The sequence below is a fragment of the Gracilinanus agilis genome, chromosome 6, assembly GCF_016433145.1.
Source record: "Gracilinanus agilis isolate LMUSP501 chromosome 6, AgileGrace, whole genome shotgun sequence".
NCBI lineage: Eukaryota > Metazoa > Chordata > Mammalia > Didelphimorphia > Didelphidae > Gracilinanus > Gracilinanus agilis.
The window spans coordinates 278709813-278727587 of NC_058135.1; the positions used below are offsets into that span (position 1 = coordinate 278709813).

Sequence of the window (17775 nt, forward strand, 5' to 3'; positions counted from 1 at the left end):
ATGTGGCATTTATGGCTCTCATGGCCAAAAAGGTTGCCAACCCCTGCTCTAGGGACTATCCTTGACCTAGCAACAAGTCATAAGGATTTAGAATAGCAAAAGGTCTTAGATAATAAAAAATATATATGTAGCTACCATTTAGATAGGGCTTTAACCCTGAAAGATTGCAAAGTGCTTTACAAATATTATCAAATGTTCATCCTCACAATTACTCTTATAGGTAGGTATTATTATTATCTCCATTTTCCAGGTGAGAAAACTGAGGCACTTAAGTGATTTGCTCAAGAGAATACAACTAGTAAATGTCTAAGGTCAAATTAGACTCAAGACTTCCTGGCTCCAGGTCCCATGACCCTAGAGGTGATCTAGTGCAACTCCTTCATTTTCTAGATGAGACTTATGAAGCCCAGAAACATTAAGCCACTTGTCTGATGTAGCCACATCAAGAGTTCCACTGTTCTTCATTCTGATATGACCTCATGGGGCCATCATCCTGCCCTACTCCCAGAGGACTGAGCCTTCTCAACTGATCCAAAAATCTCACCTTCTGCATCAGGGGCTTAGCGCTAGATTGGAGCCACCATTTCCTCATTAGCCGAATTATCCATTCCAGCTCTTTCTGAGTTCTAGCTGCTTTTGTCAAAGAATGTTTTCTTCCTGGTGGATTTGTTGACCCAGCCAAGTCGCTGGTTTATTGATGAATATGTGTGGAGTACAATGGCGTGCCATGCTAGAGGAAGTCTTAAGGCAGAGTCCTTGATAGCCCTTTCACCAGCCTCTGGTAGTATGAGTAGAACCCCAAAGAGTTCAAGCTGGGCCATAGAGGTCATCGAGTCCTACCTTCCCATTTTACATCTGAGGAAACTGAGGCCTAGAGATGTAAAATGACTGACTGAGATCACAGGGGCGGTAAGTGACAGAGCTGGGATTCCATGCTAGATAGATCCTCTGTCTTCAAATTCAGGCCTCTTTCCATGACTAAACCATGCTGCCTCTAGAGGGCCCAAGGACAGAGGCAAGCCGATGTCAGCATGTAGCCTCCTCTTTAACCATAAGGGGCCAGGAGAGACCTGAAGAAACTGAATTCCCTGCCTTCCTTGGAGAGGATTAGAAGGTACTTTAAGCAGCCTCTACCCAAGGACAGACTCCCAGGCTTGGTTTGCCTCTCTAGCCCAGGGGGCAGCAGTGATTCTCCATCACACTGGAGTGGGGTGTGCCTACAGCCCCAGGGGATCTCTTCAGATAGCAATGACGGCAGCCTGGAGGGAGCTATGGGAAAATGCCACAGTCTGAGTGTTGACAGCAAATGTAGAACTCACCCTGCCCCCTACCTATGTGAAAGGGTAGCCTGAGTAGGAAGGGGTGGGGTAAGGCTTTTCTGGGAAAAGATCAGGACTTCAGCAGGACTGGGAGGAGGAATTGACTTAAGGACCCAGGAAGGCTGAGGACAAGAACAGCTGTTGTTCCTATCTTTGTGCGAGGCCTGGAAAGGGGGTGACCATAGAAGGGCAGAGCCAGAGAGAACATAGAATTGAGAAGCAGAAGGGTTCTTTAGTCTGACCCTCTCCTTTTACAGAGGGGGAAACCGAGGCACAGGGAGAAGCTGCAACTAGCCCAAGGTCTAGGAGCCAGAGTTCTTAACTCCAAGTATGGTACAAATTCCACTATATCCTAGTGGAAGAGTCCTCAGAACTTAGAGCCTCCAATAACCTTTTGTAGGTGCATCTGTGCCCAATAGGATTTAGTGTCCCATTCAATCTGCTACTCAGAGAATGTCAAGTCCTAATATCAGTTCCCACTTCAACATAGTGTTCAAAAGTTTGAACAAAGCAAAAAAAAAAAAAAAAAAAAAAAAAAAAACTTTCCTCAAGACAACCTCATAAAGAAGGAGTGGGCTGGCATAGTTCATAGAGCACTAGGTTTGGATTTGGGAAGATCTGGGTTCAAATCTGGCCTCCTAAATGTGAGGCTCCTAAAGTGATCTGAACAAGTCACTTACCTCCAATTGCCTAGCTCTTAATACCCTTCTTCCTTAGGACTGATAATCAGTATCACTTCTAAGATATAAGGTAAAGGTTAAAAAAAATAAAGCAGGGGAGGGGCAGCTGGGTAGCTCAGTGGATTGAGAGTCAGGCCTAGAGATGGGAGGTCCTAGGTTCAAATCCGACCTCAGACACTTCCCAGCTGTGTGACCCTGGGCAAGTCACTTGACCCCCATTGCCTACCCTTACCACTCTTCCACCTATAAGTCAATACACAGAAGTTAAGGGTTTAAAATAAAAAAAAAAATAAAGCAGGGGACCTGCCCAGAGCTCCTTTCTGCTCCCCTTCCCTTTTTTGGGGTCCGCACTTCCTCATGATGAAGACCCAGGTGAGGGAATTGAGGGCACACCAAGAATAAGCATCCTGGACTCAAAGGGACCAAGATCATGTCTTGACAGCTATTCTGTCTCTAAAAATCTGCAAGGAAGAAAATCTAAACTTCAGCCACAATTCCAGTTTGCTACAGCCATTTCTAGAAAGTCCTGCTTTATGCCTCATTTAAATCCCTCCAGCTGCAATTTATTTGCTCCCCTATATGTGCCTTGCTAACCTTAAAATACCAAATACTGGCAGCAAGTACCAATACTGGAGGTAACTAGGTGGTCATCAGCTTCATCCCTGTCCTCTGGGTGGTCAGCATCTCTCTTTGGGACTTAGTCTCCTTAATTCAGCTGGATAAAGTAGAGTGCAAATGAATCCTTGGCTTCTAGCCTGATCCCTCAGTCAGCTTTTCAGCTAAACATAAGGTGGTGCAGCAGAATGAGGCTGGGGAGAGGAGAATGAACATAGCATCTGGACCAGAAGATGCAGATTCAAAATCCCATCTCTAAAACTGATCTCTCCTTGGAGCACTATGAGGAATTCACCTTGACCTCAAGTCTGCCAAATGAGGGGACTGGGTCAGATTGTCTAAGGCTCCTTCAGGCACAGCAATGAAAAGAGCTGGGGAAGAAATCCCACCTATTTCTGTTGACTACCTGTGCAACTTCAGGCAAATCAGTTCATCTCTCTTGGCCTTAGTTTCCCGATTTTCAAAAATTTTCAAAATGAGCAGGTCTTCTGCTTCTTGGCTGAGCAGCAGCGTGCCATATGGAAAATGAAGGCATTCAACTTGTCAGTCATGTCAGACTCTTCATAACCCCATGGATAGTGTCCATGAAGTTTTCTTGTCAAAGATACTGGAGTGATGTGTCATTTCCCGCTCCAATGTGTCCCCATCTTACAGTTAAGAAAACTGAGGCAAACAGGGTTAAGTTTCTTGCCCAGGGTCACACAGCTAGTAAGTGTCTGAGGCCAGCTTTGAACTTACATTCTCCCAACTCTGGGTCCGATGCTCTAGCCACTGTACCATCTACTTAGACAATATGGCTTCAAAGACCCTGGACAGCTCCTAATCAGTGATTTTTCTGGCACTGGATTCAGAGACCAAGACTTGTTTCTTTTCCTATTTGATTCTGCCATTTACTGCAGTACAAAGTGAGTTAAGTGCCTTCTGTGTCCAAAATATAGAACTAGGTGCTAAAGGAAACAGAAAGCTGAGGGAGCTAAGCCACAGTCCTTCACAGTTGAAAAAAAAGGACAAGACAATAACCCAGGTAACCCTAATGTGAGCAGATAGGTGGTAAGTGGATAGGGAGCTGGGCTCAGAATCAGGGAGACTCAAGATATTTCAGGTACAGAGAATAACCACAGGCTGCATAGATGGGATTGTACAGCATGCATCTAGGAAGCAAACTTGTCTACCTTGGATTTCTGAGTCTTTAAAAGAAAGTAACACCATATAAGAATGTTCATCTGGAAGAACAAAAGATCAAGAATATCAAGGGGAGTGATGAAAAAAATGTGAAAGAAGGTGGCCTAGCAGTACCAGAACTTAAATTGTACTATAAAGCAGTGATCATCCAAACAATATGGTACTGGCTAAGAGACAGAAGGGTGGCTCAATGGAATAGACTTGAGGTAAATGACCTCAGCAAACTACTGTTTGATAAACCAGAAGACCCCAGCTTTTGGAACAAAAACTCACTATTTGACAAAAACTTCTGGGAAAATTGGAAAACAGTATGGGAGAAATTAGTTTAGATCAGCATCCTACACTTGATACCAAGATAAATTCAATATGGATAAGTGACTTAAATATAAAGACAAATCATAAATAAATTAGGAGAACATAGAATAATATACTTGTCATATCTATGGGAAAGGAAGGAATTTGAGACCAAACAAGAGATCGAGAACATTATAAGATGTAAAATGAAAAATTTTGATTATATTAAATGAAAAGGTTTTCATACAAACAAAACCAATGCAACCAAAATTAGAAGGGAAGCAGCAAACCAGGGTGAAAAAGTTTATAACAAAACTCTCTGACAAAGGTCTAATTTCCCAGATACATAAATAACTGAGTCATAGGTACAGAAAATCAAGCCATTCCCCAATTGACACATGGTCAAGGGACATGAAGAGGCAGTTTTCAGATAAAGAAATCAAAACTATCAATAATTCCATGAAAAAGTGTTCCAAATCCCTCCTGATTAGAGAAATACAAATCAAAACAACTCTGAGGTACCACCTTACACCTAGAAGATTGGCCAATATGACGGTAAAGGAAAATAATAAATGTTGCAGGGGATGTGGCAAAATTAGGATGCTAATGCATTGCTGGTGGAGTTGTGAATTGATCCAACCATTCTAGAAGGCAATTTGGAATTATGCCCAAAGGGCTTTAAAAGACTGCCTGACCTTTGATCCAGCCATACCATTACTGGGTTTGTACCCTCGAAGAGATTAAAAAAATGTACAAAAATATTTATAGCTGCACTTTTTGTGTGGCAAAAAATTGGAAAACGTGGGGGTGTCCATTAATTGGGAAATGGCCGAACAAATTGTGCTTTATGTTGGTGATGGAATACTATTGTGCTTTAAGGGATGATGAACTGGAGGAATTCTACATGAACTGGAAGGACCTCCATGAATTGATGCAGAATGAAATGAACAGAATCAGGAAAACATTGTACACAGAAACTGAAACATTATGGAACAATCAAATGTAATCGACTTTGCTACTAACAGCAATGCAATGATCCAGGACAATCCCAAGGGACTTGTGAGAAAGAACGCTATCCACACCCAGAGAAAGAACTGTGGGAATAGAAACACAGAGGAAAAACATATTATTCATCACATGGTTCAATGGGTATATAATTGGGAGTTTGGGTTTTAAAAGATCACTCCAGTTGATATATGTTGGGATCTCCAGTTGGGGATACAAAAAGAAGAAAAAGATAGTTCTTGCCCTTGAGCTATTCCCAATTTAATGGGAAAAACAAGAAGTAAACATATATACGTATAAACATATATATATATATGTATATATATATACAAATCAAACATATATACACACACAAAGCAAATTCTATACAAGATGAGTAAGAAATAATTAACAAAGGGAAGGCACTAGAATTAAGAGGGGTTGGGAAAGGCTTCTGGTATAAAGTGAGATTTTCGTTGGAACTTGGAAAAAATCTGGGAAGCCAGGAGACAGAGAGAAGGGAATGGGTTCATTTCAGGCATGGAGGAGAGCCAGAGTAAATGTTGAGAGCCAAAAGGTGGAACAGTTCTTCATGGAACAACGCAGAAGCCAATGTCACTGGATTGAAGATGTCAGAGAGTAAGGCAAAGGTGGAGGGAGATGTAGATTTTAAAATTAATATTCAATAACTCCAAAGTATAATATTTATAAAGATTTATTAATATTTAACTAGAAAGCTAGGGGAAACAAGGAAAGCTCACCCAAGCCACTCACTTGGAAGAGAGCAAGAGCAGCATTCCCCAAAACTTAAATACAATAATGTAAAAGATGCAGGTAAACAGAAAGGAAAAGGGAATTTTGGGACAAGGGAAGAATTCTGGGAAATGAAGTCTAAAAGATACAAAATTTTCACCTATACAGAGAGCAGGAACTCTAAGTTATGAAAGACTTTGAATGCCAAATAGAGAAGTCTGTAATTTGGTTCTAGAGATGAGAGGGAACCACTGGAGTTTATTGTCTGTGATGGTGGCATGATCAGACCTGAGAGATTGTTACAGGAAATGGATTATTCTGATGGTAGGGTAAAGGCCAGATTCATGGGCAGAAGCCATAGAGGCAGAATGACCTATAAGAAGGCAATGGTAGTCCATGGGGATGGTGATAAAGTCTATTCCATACAGTTGGGGAAAAAGGAGAAAATAATGCATCCAAGGTAGGCCTTCTCTAACAGCAGAATAGCTGAATTCAACTGAATGTTTTGAACTTTCCCTATCTACCATCTATACATATATACCCATTCCCATCATACCTATGGCTTGCCCCTTAAGAACTACTTTTTGGACCCCCTGGACTATTTTCCTAAGCAGATCCAGATCCTGAAACCAGAACTAAGGGAGCCTTTCCAACCCAAGAAGACCTGTCCATTCATCAGACATGTGGTTGGTTCTCTGTGGAAAATTCATGTAGAAGAAAGAGGAGTGTTATGGGAAATCACATCAAAATTTGTAGCCAGAATCTGGCCTCAGACACTTCGCAGCTGTGTGACCCTGGGCAAGTCACTTGACCCCCATTGCCCACCCTTACCACTCTTCCACCTATGGGCTAACACACAGAAGTTAAGGATTTTAAAAAAATTGTAGCCAGATCTCACTCAAAGAATTGGAGGCTAAAAATTTCATTCTGTCCAGAGGTATGAAACTCTTTATTGAAAGAAGAGGTTTAGGGTGGTGAAATGGCCTAGGCTGATGGAGTGGCCCAAGCTGTGGATCAGGGTTTGCATATTTGTTTAAGGTCTGGGGGGTTTGTCACCTCCCATTCCATGGAGACTTCCACCTTTTTTTTCCAAAATAGTCCACCCCTGGGTGTTCTGGGGCATTCCAGGCAGAAAATCCCCAGGAAAATGAGTGGAAAGAAAGAAGGTGCAAGTCTAGGCAGAGGTGTGTTTTGGGGTCTGACACATCATAGGTGAACTTAACAACACCAAAAAGGGAAGGAGGGGCATGTGCAGGTTTGAGGTATTCCCCTGGATTGTGAGAGTCTTCAGTGTGTATGTCTTATGTTCCCTCCACTGTCCCACCTGCCATCATTTGTCTGCACAGGAGATGTCTCACTACTGTCCTGGAATGCCCTCATCTAGATGGGGAACAGAAGGAGGGTACGGAACAGGACAAGACCACACTAGGTGATTAAGGACACACAACGGCACTGAACTGACGTAAATGCACAACGGTACAAGACCAGTAGAGTTGATTAATAATACATAACAATTAAGCCATTAGGAATATAGATTTTGCAATTTATGCTTAAATAGGGTTAATGTGAAAAACAAGATTCCAGAACAGACTCCCAGAAGGATCCCATTTCTATCACGGTCTATCAGGAGGAGATAATCAGGTTCACTGGCAGCTAGATCGATTTTCCCCAAACTGGAGAGTGTATTCCTTAGCATTCTCCATGAACTGTCTGCGGTCCTGAAAGTACAGGTTAGCAAGCTCTGGCCGGAGTGGTAGACCTCTGTTAGGATTGTTCACCAGTGAGATGAGCTCCTCTAGGACTGGGGAGAGAAATGAACCAATGAATGAATGAATGAATGAATGAATGAATGAATGAATGAATGAAAAAATGTTTAAATGCTTACCATGTGTCAAGCACTGTACTAAATCTTAGGGATACAAATACAAAAGTGTGTATTTTTTATTTATTACAAAATTATTTATTTATTTATTACAATAAATAGAAATTTATTTATTACAAATAAAAATAGTGCCTGCCCTCAAGGAGCTTTCATTCTAATGGGGAGGGCAATGCATATAAGGAAGTGCTTTGCTCTGAGAAAGAGCCAGGAGTCATAATGGAAGAAAGAAATATTGGCAGAAGAGCAGCCAGGTGACTCCATGGATAGAGAGCCAGGTCTGGAGTTGGAAGGACCTGGATTCCGAAACTTCCTAGCTGTGTGACCCTGAGTAAGTCACCTTAACCCAGTTGTCTAGCCCTTACCACTTTTCTGCCCTAGAGCTAATACTTAGTGATAATTCTAAGACAGAAAATAAGGGTTTGAAAAAAGAGAGATTGACAGTGGAATAGCCACTGGTCACCCAATCCTTGAGGCAAGAAACCCACCATATTAAAACTCAAATCCAGCTATAGCTTTAGTGATACCTCCCCCAGAAGTCCAATCCTAGATGTTGCCTCCAAACTCACCAAATCCCAGCACCAACTAGCCCCCTTGGCCATAATGCCAAAGCCCTAACTACCTTTCTTAACCCTCTTGCCCAAAACATTCCACTAAAAATTAGTTCTCTGTTGTTGCAAAGAACTAAAAACAAATGGGATAGCCTCCAAATAGGGGAAGGGATGGTCCAACAAATTGCAGTATGTGAATGTGGTGGAATATTGTCATGCCACAAGAAACAACGAGTACAAGGCATTCGGGACAACACCAGAAAACTTTTTTATCAGTTAATTCCAAGTGAAAAAAGAAGAACCATGATGACGATCCACTCAGTGGCTGCCATAATGAAATAGAAAACAAAAAGGGAGCCAAATTGAAATCATAGATGACATCTCATTCTGTTCCAAAAGCTTGATAATGAACCACATTGCCCCCATTTTGGTCAAGAGTTGGTGTACTACTATTATAGAATCTTGGGTATGCTGTCAGTCACAGTCACTATGTTGGCCTGGATTGGTTAACTGTTTTTCTTTCTTAAAGTAGAGGGTTCTGAAAGAGGTGGGACAATATTGGGAAAAGGTAGTAGTAGTTTTTTTATTTGTTTTTAAACACTTATCTTCTGCCTTAGAATCAATACTATGTATTGTTTCCAAGACAGAAACAGTAAGGGCTAGGCAATGGGGGTTAAGTGACTTGCCCAGGGTCACATAGCTAGGAAGTGCCTGGGGCCAGATTTGAACCCAAGACCTCCCATCTTTGGGCCTGGCTCTCAATCCACTGAGCCACCCAACTGCCCCCAGTAGTAGGTTTTTTTTAAAGCATCAATGAAACATTTTTAAAAATAAAAAGTAAGGGGGGCAGCTGGGTAGCTCAGTGGAGTGAGAAACAGGAGGTCCTGGGTTCAAACCCAGCCTCAGCCACTTCCCAGCTGTGTGACCCTGGGCAAGTCACTTGACCCCCATTGCCCACCCTTACCAATCTTCCACCTATGAGACAATACACCGAAGTACAAGGGTAAAAAAAAAAATAAAAAATAAAAAAATAAAAATAAAAAGTAAGGCACAGTGGATAGAGCGGCAGTTTGGAGTCAAGAGGTCCTAGGTTCAAATCTGCCCTCAGATACTTTCTAGCTGTGTGACCCAGGGCAAGTCACTTAACCCCAATTGTCTAGCTCTAGCTCCTCTTGTCTTAGAATTTATATTAACTTTAAAAAAAAAGGAAAACTAGTCCAGGATCAACCAGAAATCTTTGGGTACAGGTCAGTTCAGCCCAGTTTAAGACCTGTACCTCATGATTCATTCTTGACCTGACTACAGCTTCACCTAAGACCCTTAGTTTGATTCTTACCCTCTCACATTCTCCCAGTCCCAACTCAGTTCTATGCTCTATGAGTCATCCTGCCTTGTGAGTCACTCCCCAAAGAAAGCCCAGTCCCTGACAGTTGGCAGACACCCTGGAGCCTACCTTGATGGATTTTGGTGTGGGCTGTCCAGTTGGAATTGAGGATGGGTAGGCACACCTCTCCATCCTCAGTCACATGGGGGTGATATATGTTGGTTAGGAAATTCAGCTGGGGAGGCCTGAAGGGGTAATCCCGTGGAAAGGTGATTCTGAACCTGAAAGCCCTGAGGTTGTAGGGCTCTTGGTCCTGTGGGGTATAGAAAAGAGAAGAAAGGCTCAGCTAGGGAGTTAATGCCATGCAGTCGAGTCTGTTTAGGATTAGAGCAGGGGTTCCCAAACTTTTTGGCCTACTGCCCCCTTTCCAGAAAAAAGTATTACTTAGTCCCCTGGAAATTAATTTTTTAAATGCTAATAGCACTCATTCAGCAACACACACCTGTGAAATACCACCCCAGGGACTCAAGCCCAGGTTGTCTGCTTCCAAGTTCAACCTTCTTTCCATCCCTCAGGTTGTCTCCAGGCAAGCCATCACATAGTCTGAAACAGGCTACTTAAGAACTCTTAGCAAGAGTAGAAAGTTGTTAGCCAGTATGGGGAGGGAGCTGGTCCAGCCTGGCATTTAACACCCGGCTTTCTTTCTATTCTTTCCAGAATCCCCTTCACCACTGCCAGTTATTATGATGTTTATAAAGTAGCTAGGTAGCTCAGTGGATAGAGTCCTGGACCTGGAGTCAGAAAGATCCAAGTTCAAATCCAGACTCAGATACTTATTACCCATGTGACCCTTGGCAAGTCACTTTACCTCTGTCTGCCTCAGTTTCCTCCACTATAAAATGGAGATAATAATAGAGCCTGCCTCCCAGGGTTGTTGTGGGATTCGAATGAGATCATATTTGTAAAGCACTTCACAGATTGCCTGGCCCATAACAGTTCTTAACAAATTTTTTCCTCTTTTCTACTTGTTCCTTTCCTTTTCTCTTTCCCTCATGAGGGGTCCAAGACCTTTCTAAAGCAGCAAACTTTTATTAAGTGCTTTCTAGGTGGCAGCCACAGGATAAGATATTGGAAGTACAGGGGGGAAATGTTTCCTGCCCTCAGAGAGATTCTGAGGGACAGGGGAGACATGACATGTCCACAGACAAAGAAATACAAACTATATCGAGTTAAAAGGAGGCAGTTTCAAGGAGAAGAATTAATAACTGGGGAGATCAGAGGCAACTGAGCCTGAAAGAGAGCTTGACATCCCAAGAGCCTAAGGTGAGGAGGAAGAGCCATTCCAGGCCTGGGGAGAATCGGGGAAGAGATGGAATTGTCCTATCCAAAGATACTGAGGCAGGAGATGGGGAATACACAATAGACCAGTTTGCCTGGAGTATAGAATACATGAGGAGGAATGACCAGCCACTAATATTATCTGGGAACCAGACTGTGAAGTGCTTCCTGTTATTAGAAGAGAATATCCTGGAGGAAATAGGGAATCATTGAAGTTTAGTGAGGAGGGGAGTAACGATTAAATCTGTGCTTTTTAATAAGATCACTTTGACAGCTTTATACCCAAGGTTACACAGGTGGTGACTAGTAGAGTCAGGCATTGAACTCAGGTTCTCTGATGGCAGATCCAGGACATTCTACCCAGCCCACCCCCATTCTCCGGCCTGAAAGCACTCACCGGGAGGAGGGTGGCATTCCATATGAGCACATTGGAGCCTTCACTGCTCAGGTCCTGAAGGTAAGACGGAAGGTTGTCCTGCAGCATCTCCAGCTCCTGCAGAACAAACACTGAGAAGCCCAGACAAGTGCCACCCCTCTCCCTTCAAACCCTCCATCTTCAGCAGCCAGCCTTCTCATGCCAGGGGCAGGGACAGGGCCTTCTTGGGAAGACAGAGAGAGGCCAAGCAAAGATGATCTCTAAGATCCCTTCAAGCCAGACTGCCCAGGATCGTGTGTCCCAGTTCGGTGTTCCAATTATGATTAAAGGCAGTGTGGGGTAATGGATAGAGCATTGGACTTTGTAGTACAGAAGACTTGGGTTCAAATCCAGTCTTATCACTTCCAGACTGTATGACCTGGGACAGATAAGTCATTGAGCTTCTCGAAGCCTCAGTTTCTTTATCTGAAAAATGGCAGATAGTGATTCTTGCAGTGTCTATCTCACAGAGTTATTATGCAGCTCAAATGAAATCATATACACAAAAAACCCTGCACATTTTGAAGGGTGATAGGGTGGTATAAATGTCTATTATTATTCATTTCTTAATTAGCAAGGATCTCAGTCTATCTTGTCCAAACCATAATTAAATAAGGATCTCCTATAAAAACAATAATTAGTATTCACATAGTGCTTTGTGGGTTGCAAAAAGCTTTAAAAAAACCCTTACTTTCCATCTTAGAATCAATACTGTGTATTAGTTCCAAGGCAGAAGAGAAGAGCGGTAAGTGCTAGGTAAATGGGGGTTATATGACTTGCCCAGGGTCACACAGCTGGGAAGTGTTTGAGGTCAAATTTGAACCCAGGGCCTCCTGTCTCTAGGCCTGGCTCTCAAACCACTGAGCCACCCAGCTGCCCCAAAACCAGGACTTTTGATCTCTCTGCATCTCTTTCTCTCCCTGCTTACTCTTCCTCCTTCATAGTCAAAGTCCACCAGATAACTTCCCTGAAGTTCTTTCACCCCAACAAATTCTATTCTACACCATCAGAATAAGTCAAGGAAAGAGAAGGGTGTCCACTTGATGATGGTCTGTGGAGGCTCCCCCACTTACTGGATGTTCCAGAAGTCCCTCTTCCTCACCCACCCTTTCTTCTACTCCCAGCACTGCACTTAGAGACAGGAACCCAGAAGCAATTCACCTGCTACAATTCAGAGAGCCAGCAAGCACTAGATTGGATTGAATCTCACTTCAGATTCCTCATTGTTCCCTCCTCCATTCTGATGCCTGATGTTCAGGGTACTGAAGACCTGGACCAAGACTGCCACAGATACATGGAACAATGGCAAGAATATTGGATGTGGAATGAGAAAAATGGAGGCCCGACTCCCAGCTCTACCACTTACTGGCTGAACAATAAAAAACAAAACCCTCTTCCTCCTGGGAACACAGCTTCGTCATCTATAAAATCAATGAGTTAGGGGGCAGCTGGGTAGCTCAGCAGATTGTGATCCAAGCCCAGAGCTGGGAGGTCCTGGGTTCAAATCTGTCCCCAGATACTCCCTAGCTGTGTGACCCTGGGCAAGTCACTTAACCTCCATTGTCTAGCCCTTACCCCTCTTCTGTCTTGGAGCCAGTACATAGTATTGATTTGAAGGTAAAGGTTTAAAAATTTGATTGAGTTAGACGGATTGGCCTCAGGTCCTTTATAGCTCAAGATTTGGGTTTCTATGATTTCCTGATCTCCCTCTGGCCCTCATTTTGTTTATGTGAAAACGAAGGGATTTGTTTCCCCAATAAAATATAAGCTCCTTGAGGGCAAGCATTTTTATCTCCAGTGCTTAGCATCTAACTGTCAATTATTTTATTTGAATGATGCACTAATTAGTTATTGATTAATATATCTGGCACTCAACTGTCAATTGATTGATTTGATTGATGTATTAATTAGTTATTAATTATCAATTGTTTGATTTTTTTGGAAAGAAAATGAAAGTTCTAAAGTCAACGAAATCTATAGTCCATGCTCTCCCATAGACTCACTGTGTGACCTCAAGAAAGTCATTTCAGAAAGCTATAAAACTATGTATCCCCTCAGACCCAACAATACCACATTGTTGGGTCTACTTTCCGAGGAGATCAGGGAAAGAGGAAAAGAACCCATCTGTTCTAAAATATTTATAGCAGCCCTCTTTGTGGTGGCAAAGAACTGGAAATTGAGAGGATGCCCATCAAGTGGGAAATGGCTAAACGAGTTGTGATATGGTCGTGATGGACTACTACTGTCCCATAAGAAATGATGAGAAGTTAATTTAAAAAAGAACCTGGGGGGCAGCTGGGTAGCTCAGTGGATTGAGAGTCAGGCCTAGAGATGGGAGGTCCTGGGTTCAAATCCAGCCTCAGACACTTCCTAGCTGTGTGACCCTGGGCAAGTCACTTGACTCCCATTGTCCATACTTACCACTCTTCCACCTAGGAGCCAATACACAGAAGTTGAGGGTTTAAAAAAATAAAAAATTAAAATTAAAAATTAAAAACCTGGCAAGAACTACAAGAGATAATGAAAACTGAAACCAGTAGAACCAAGAGAACATTATACAGAGCTACAGTTTAATATCTGAAGAATAACTGGTGAATGTTCACCTCCAGAGTGAACTGAAGAATGAAAACATGAAAGACACAATCTATATATACATATCTGTTTCCCAGGTGATGCCTTCTATGGCGTAGGGAGGGGAGAAATGGACTGAGATACTTGGAAATAAATTCTATTAATTAAAAAAAAGTCATTTCATTCAGTCTAGGCCAGTAGTTGCCAAACTTTTTTGGCCTGCTGCCTCTTTTCCAGAAAAAAATATTACTTAGTACCCCTTGTCACATACTATCACCGCCCCCTTACAGTTATTCACCACCCCCAAATGCACCTGTGGCCATCAACACTTTCCTGCATCGCTGCATCACCCACCAGGGGGCGGTGGTGCCCACTTTGGGAATCACTGGTCTAGGCCTTAATTTATTCAAGTGAAAATAAGAGAACTTGACTAGAACATCTACAAGTTCCTTCTATCTTGGACATTTTCTGTGGCTCTACTTTGACTTAAAGCATGAACACTGAGCATGAATGATTTTTTTTTCTGAATTAAGATTTATTGATTTCCACCACTTTAAATATGATTTGAAGCTGACTGGAGAGAAGGAATTTTGTATTTTTATGTTAAAAGTAAACTAATGAAGAAAGGCCATCACCTCTGGCTTTAGTCAATATTTCCTCAGATTTGGACTAATAAAAGTTCCAGGTCTATGAAATCCAGGCATGTTGCAGGCCTCTCTGTGGCTCTACTTTGGCTTAAAGCATGAATGCTGAGGGCCTCCTGGCAGTCTCTGACAGGAGGAAATTTCATCCCTATTTGGCTACAAGTTCCTTTGCAAGAAACAGATTTTTTAAAAACCTTGAAATCCTGTTGTTGTTGTTGTTTTCCCCTGAGGTTTATCATTGTCAGGGAAATCAGCTGATTTAGAAGAACTGAAAATGAAATTGGAAAACCCAGACTACTTTGGCCAGGAGTCCTGATCCCTTCATCCCCTACACCTGGTACTCCCCCTTCCAAGCTGGTCCTAGAGATAAACCTGCCCAGAGAACTAGAAGAGGTAATTATTCAACCCCTCTTTTCTGAAATGGTGAAAATGAAAATCAAAGAAGAGGTCCCATTGATAGTGATGATGATGATGATGATGATGATGATGATGATGATGATGATGATGATGATGATGATGATGATGATGATAAGGATAGGGGCATTATTTCATTAGGGAAGGGAATGAAAAATGTCCCCTTACCAATCCAGGTTGGCACCTGCTTGGTAACTTTTAGCCTGAGAAAGTCATCCAGAGCAGTGTCAAACTTTTTGGTCTCAGGACTTCTTTACACTCTTTTTTATTTTAACCTTCACCTTTTTAAACCTTTCTTAGAATCAGTGTTGATTCTAAGGTAGAAGAGCAATAAAGGCTAGACCAGTGATTCCCAAAGTGGGCGCTATCGCCCCCTGGTGGGTGTTGCAGCGATCCAGGGCGGAGCTGTGATGGCCGCAGGTGCATTTATCTTTCCTATTAATTGCTATTAGCATTTTTAAAAAATTAATTTCCAGGAGGCTAAGTAATATTTTTTCTGGAAAGGGGGTGGTAGGCCAAAAAAGTTTGGGAACCACTGGGCTAGGCAATGGGGGTTTAGTGACTTGCTCAAGGTTACACAGCTAGGAAACTCCTTTACACTCTTAAAAAATATAGAGGAAAAGGAGGCACCTGAGTAGCTCAGTGGATTGAGAGTCAGGCCTAGAGATGGGAGGTCCTAGGTTCAAATCTAGCCTCAGACACTTCCCAGCTGTGTGACCCTGGGCAAGTCACTTGACCCCCATTGCCCACCCTTACTTACCACTCTTCCACCTATGAGCCAATACATAGAAGTTAAGGGTTTAAAATATATATAGAGAGAGAGGATATCAGAGAGCTTTTGTTTATGTGGTCTATTGTTATGAATAATAATTACATTCAAATGAAAACTAATCACTTAAAATATGCATTCAATTAAATATAATCCTATTACATGTTAACAAATAGCTTCTTTTTTATGAAAAAAAATTTTTCCAGACCAAAAATAATTTAAAGCACTAGCTTTGTTTCACAAATTTCTTTAATGTCTGACAATAGAAGAGAGCAGTATTCTCATATCTATTTCTGCATTCAATCGGTTTAGCTATATGAGGAAATACATCTTGAGATAGACAAATACAGAGCTAGAAAAAGGACTGTTTGGCCAGTCATAGAACAGCTTAGCATTCTTTTGAAAAAAGTTTTGACCTTTTTAGTTCCCCTAAAGGGATCTTAGGGTCCCTCAGAAGTCCTTGGACCACATTCTGAGAAGTGATAGCCTAGAACACGGAGAAGTAAAGTAACTTGCTCAGGATTCTACAATATGTGGCAGAGGAAGGACATGAAGAACCCAGGTACTTGACTCAGTCGTGGGCTCTCTACCACTCTGCTTAACAACAATAACAATAATAATTTTGGATCGTTTAAGGTTTGCAAAGAGCTGCACCCATATCACCTCTTCTGTGGCTGAGATCTAAACTTCATCATTTCAAGCTCTTTCCAGCTGCTGCCTGTCTGTAATCCCACAGGTCTGGGCCCAAGATGTACAGATCCTCAACCTACCCAGGCTCCAGGGGTCTGCCAAGGGAGAAGAAGTCCCTTGCCATCTCACTTTAATTCAGTCATAGAACTTGGCCCAAGGAAGGACCTTGGAGAGCATCCAGTGATTCCCAAAGTGGGCCCTATCGCCCCCTGGTGGGTGCTACAACGATCTAGGGGAGGCAGTGATGGCCACAGAGGCATTTATCTTTCCTATTAATTGCTATTAAAATTTTAAAAATTAATTTCCAGGGTGCTAAGGAATATTTTTTCTGGAAAGGGGGCGGGAGGCCAAAAAAGTTTGGGAACCGCTGCTAGACCAGCTCCCTCTTAGGCAGGAAACTGAAGCCCGGGAGGGAAGTCCTTGACTCCCAGTCTCCTAAGTGGTAAATTCTGAATCCAATGCTCTTCCCTCCTCCCCCTCTATTTCTATGCTAGATAATTAGAAAGCGAGGTCCTTGAAGGCGGCAACTTTATTTTCTTTTTCCTGTCTGTCTCCACTGCACTTAACGCACTTAGCTTGGCTAAGTAAGGACTAAGTAAGTCCTTAATAAACGTTTGTTAACTGACTTTCTGTTCTAAGACTGTGGCAATCCCTCTCCAGGAAACGAAACCGAAAGACACCAGCAACCCAAATCCAGTCTCTCCTCGCGCACCTCGGGTTGGAGGGGGACCAACAGACATCCAGGACGTCTGCCCCCCCCCCCGCCCCAGGCTAGCTCCTTCTCCTTTCCTCTGCCTTCTTCCCAGGCCACTTCTCCGATGAAAGGATGGACTCAGGAGAGAAGGGACAAGGGTTCCATCAGTTAGAAAGCTAGAACAAGCCCCGAGAGTGTAGCCTCGCTTTGAGTGGGCAGAGGGGAGCCCAGAGGGAAGATGGAAGGGAAGAATGGTGGGATGTTGGGGGGAATGGCCAGAGAGTGTGGTAAGAAGGGGAGCCGGAGCCTGGGAGGATGGGGGGGGGCGGCGAAAGTGTAGGAAGTGGAAGCCCTGGGACGGCGAGAGAGGGCTCTGTGAGTGGGAGTGATGAGACAACCCTTGGACCCTCAGAGTGGGTCACGTTCCCCCTCCGGGGCTCCCCCAAGACAAGAGCGCTTACCTTTGCAGCACGAATGCTTGCTGTCATCTCTGGGGATAAATCGGGGGAAACTCCAGGCAAGACAGCTGAGAGAGAAGTAGGGAAAGAGTATGGGGTGGGACTGGAGATCGGGGGCGGGGTTGCCTTCCTAGCCGCGGCGAGTTCGTGGACCTGCCCCGGATCAGGAGTCAAAAGAGCCGACTTCCCATCCAGATTCCC

General features: G+C 43.1%; 1 protein-coding gene across 1 annotated transcript; it reads right to left on the bottom strand.

The window, feature by feature from the left end:
* Positions 1–6754: 6754 nt before the first annotated feature.
* On the bottom strand, positions 6755–17775 carry UBE2L6 (ubiquitin conjugating enzyme E2 L6). The gene is made up of 4 exons (XM_044680846.1): positions 17578–17775; positions 11317–11412; positions 9711–9894; positions 6755–7628 (listed from the first exon to the last, which is right to left on the bottom strand). Exons 1-4 carry the CDS (start codon positions 17602–17604, stop codon positions 7471–7473), a joined length of 465 nt encoding a protein of 154 aa, XP_044536781.1. The 5' UTR covers positions 17605–17775; the 3' UTR covers positions 6755–7470.

Excerpts from the sequence above, each read along its gene's own strand:
- UBE2L6 (XM_044680846.1), bottom strand. The coding sequence starts at position 17,604 with ATGACAGCAAGCATTCGTGCTGCAAAG. Across the intron at positions 9,895-11,316 it reads GGAATGCCACCCTCCTCCCG|GACCAAGAGCCCTACAACCT; the intron begins GTGAGTGCTTTC and ends TATACCCCACAG. Across the intron at positions 7,629-9,710 it reads CCACACCAAAATCCATCAAG|TCCTAGAGGAGCTCATCTCA; the intron begins GTAGGCTCCAGG and ends TTCTCTCCCCAG.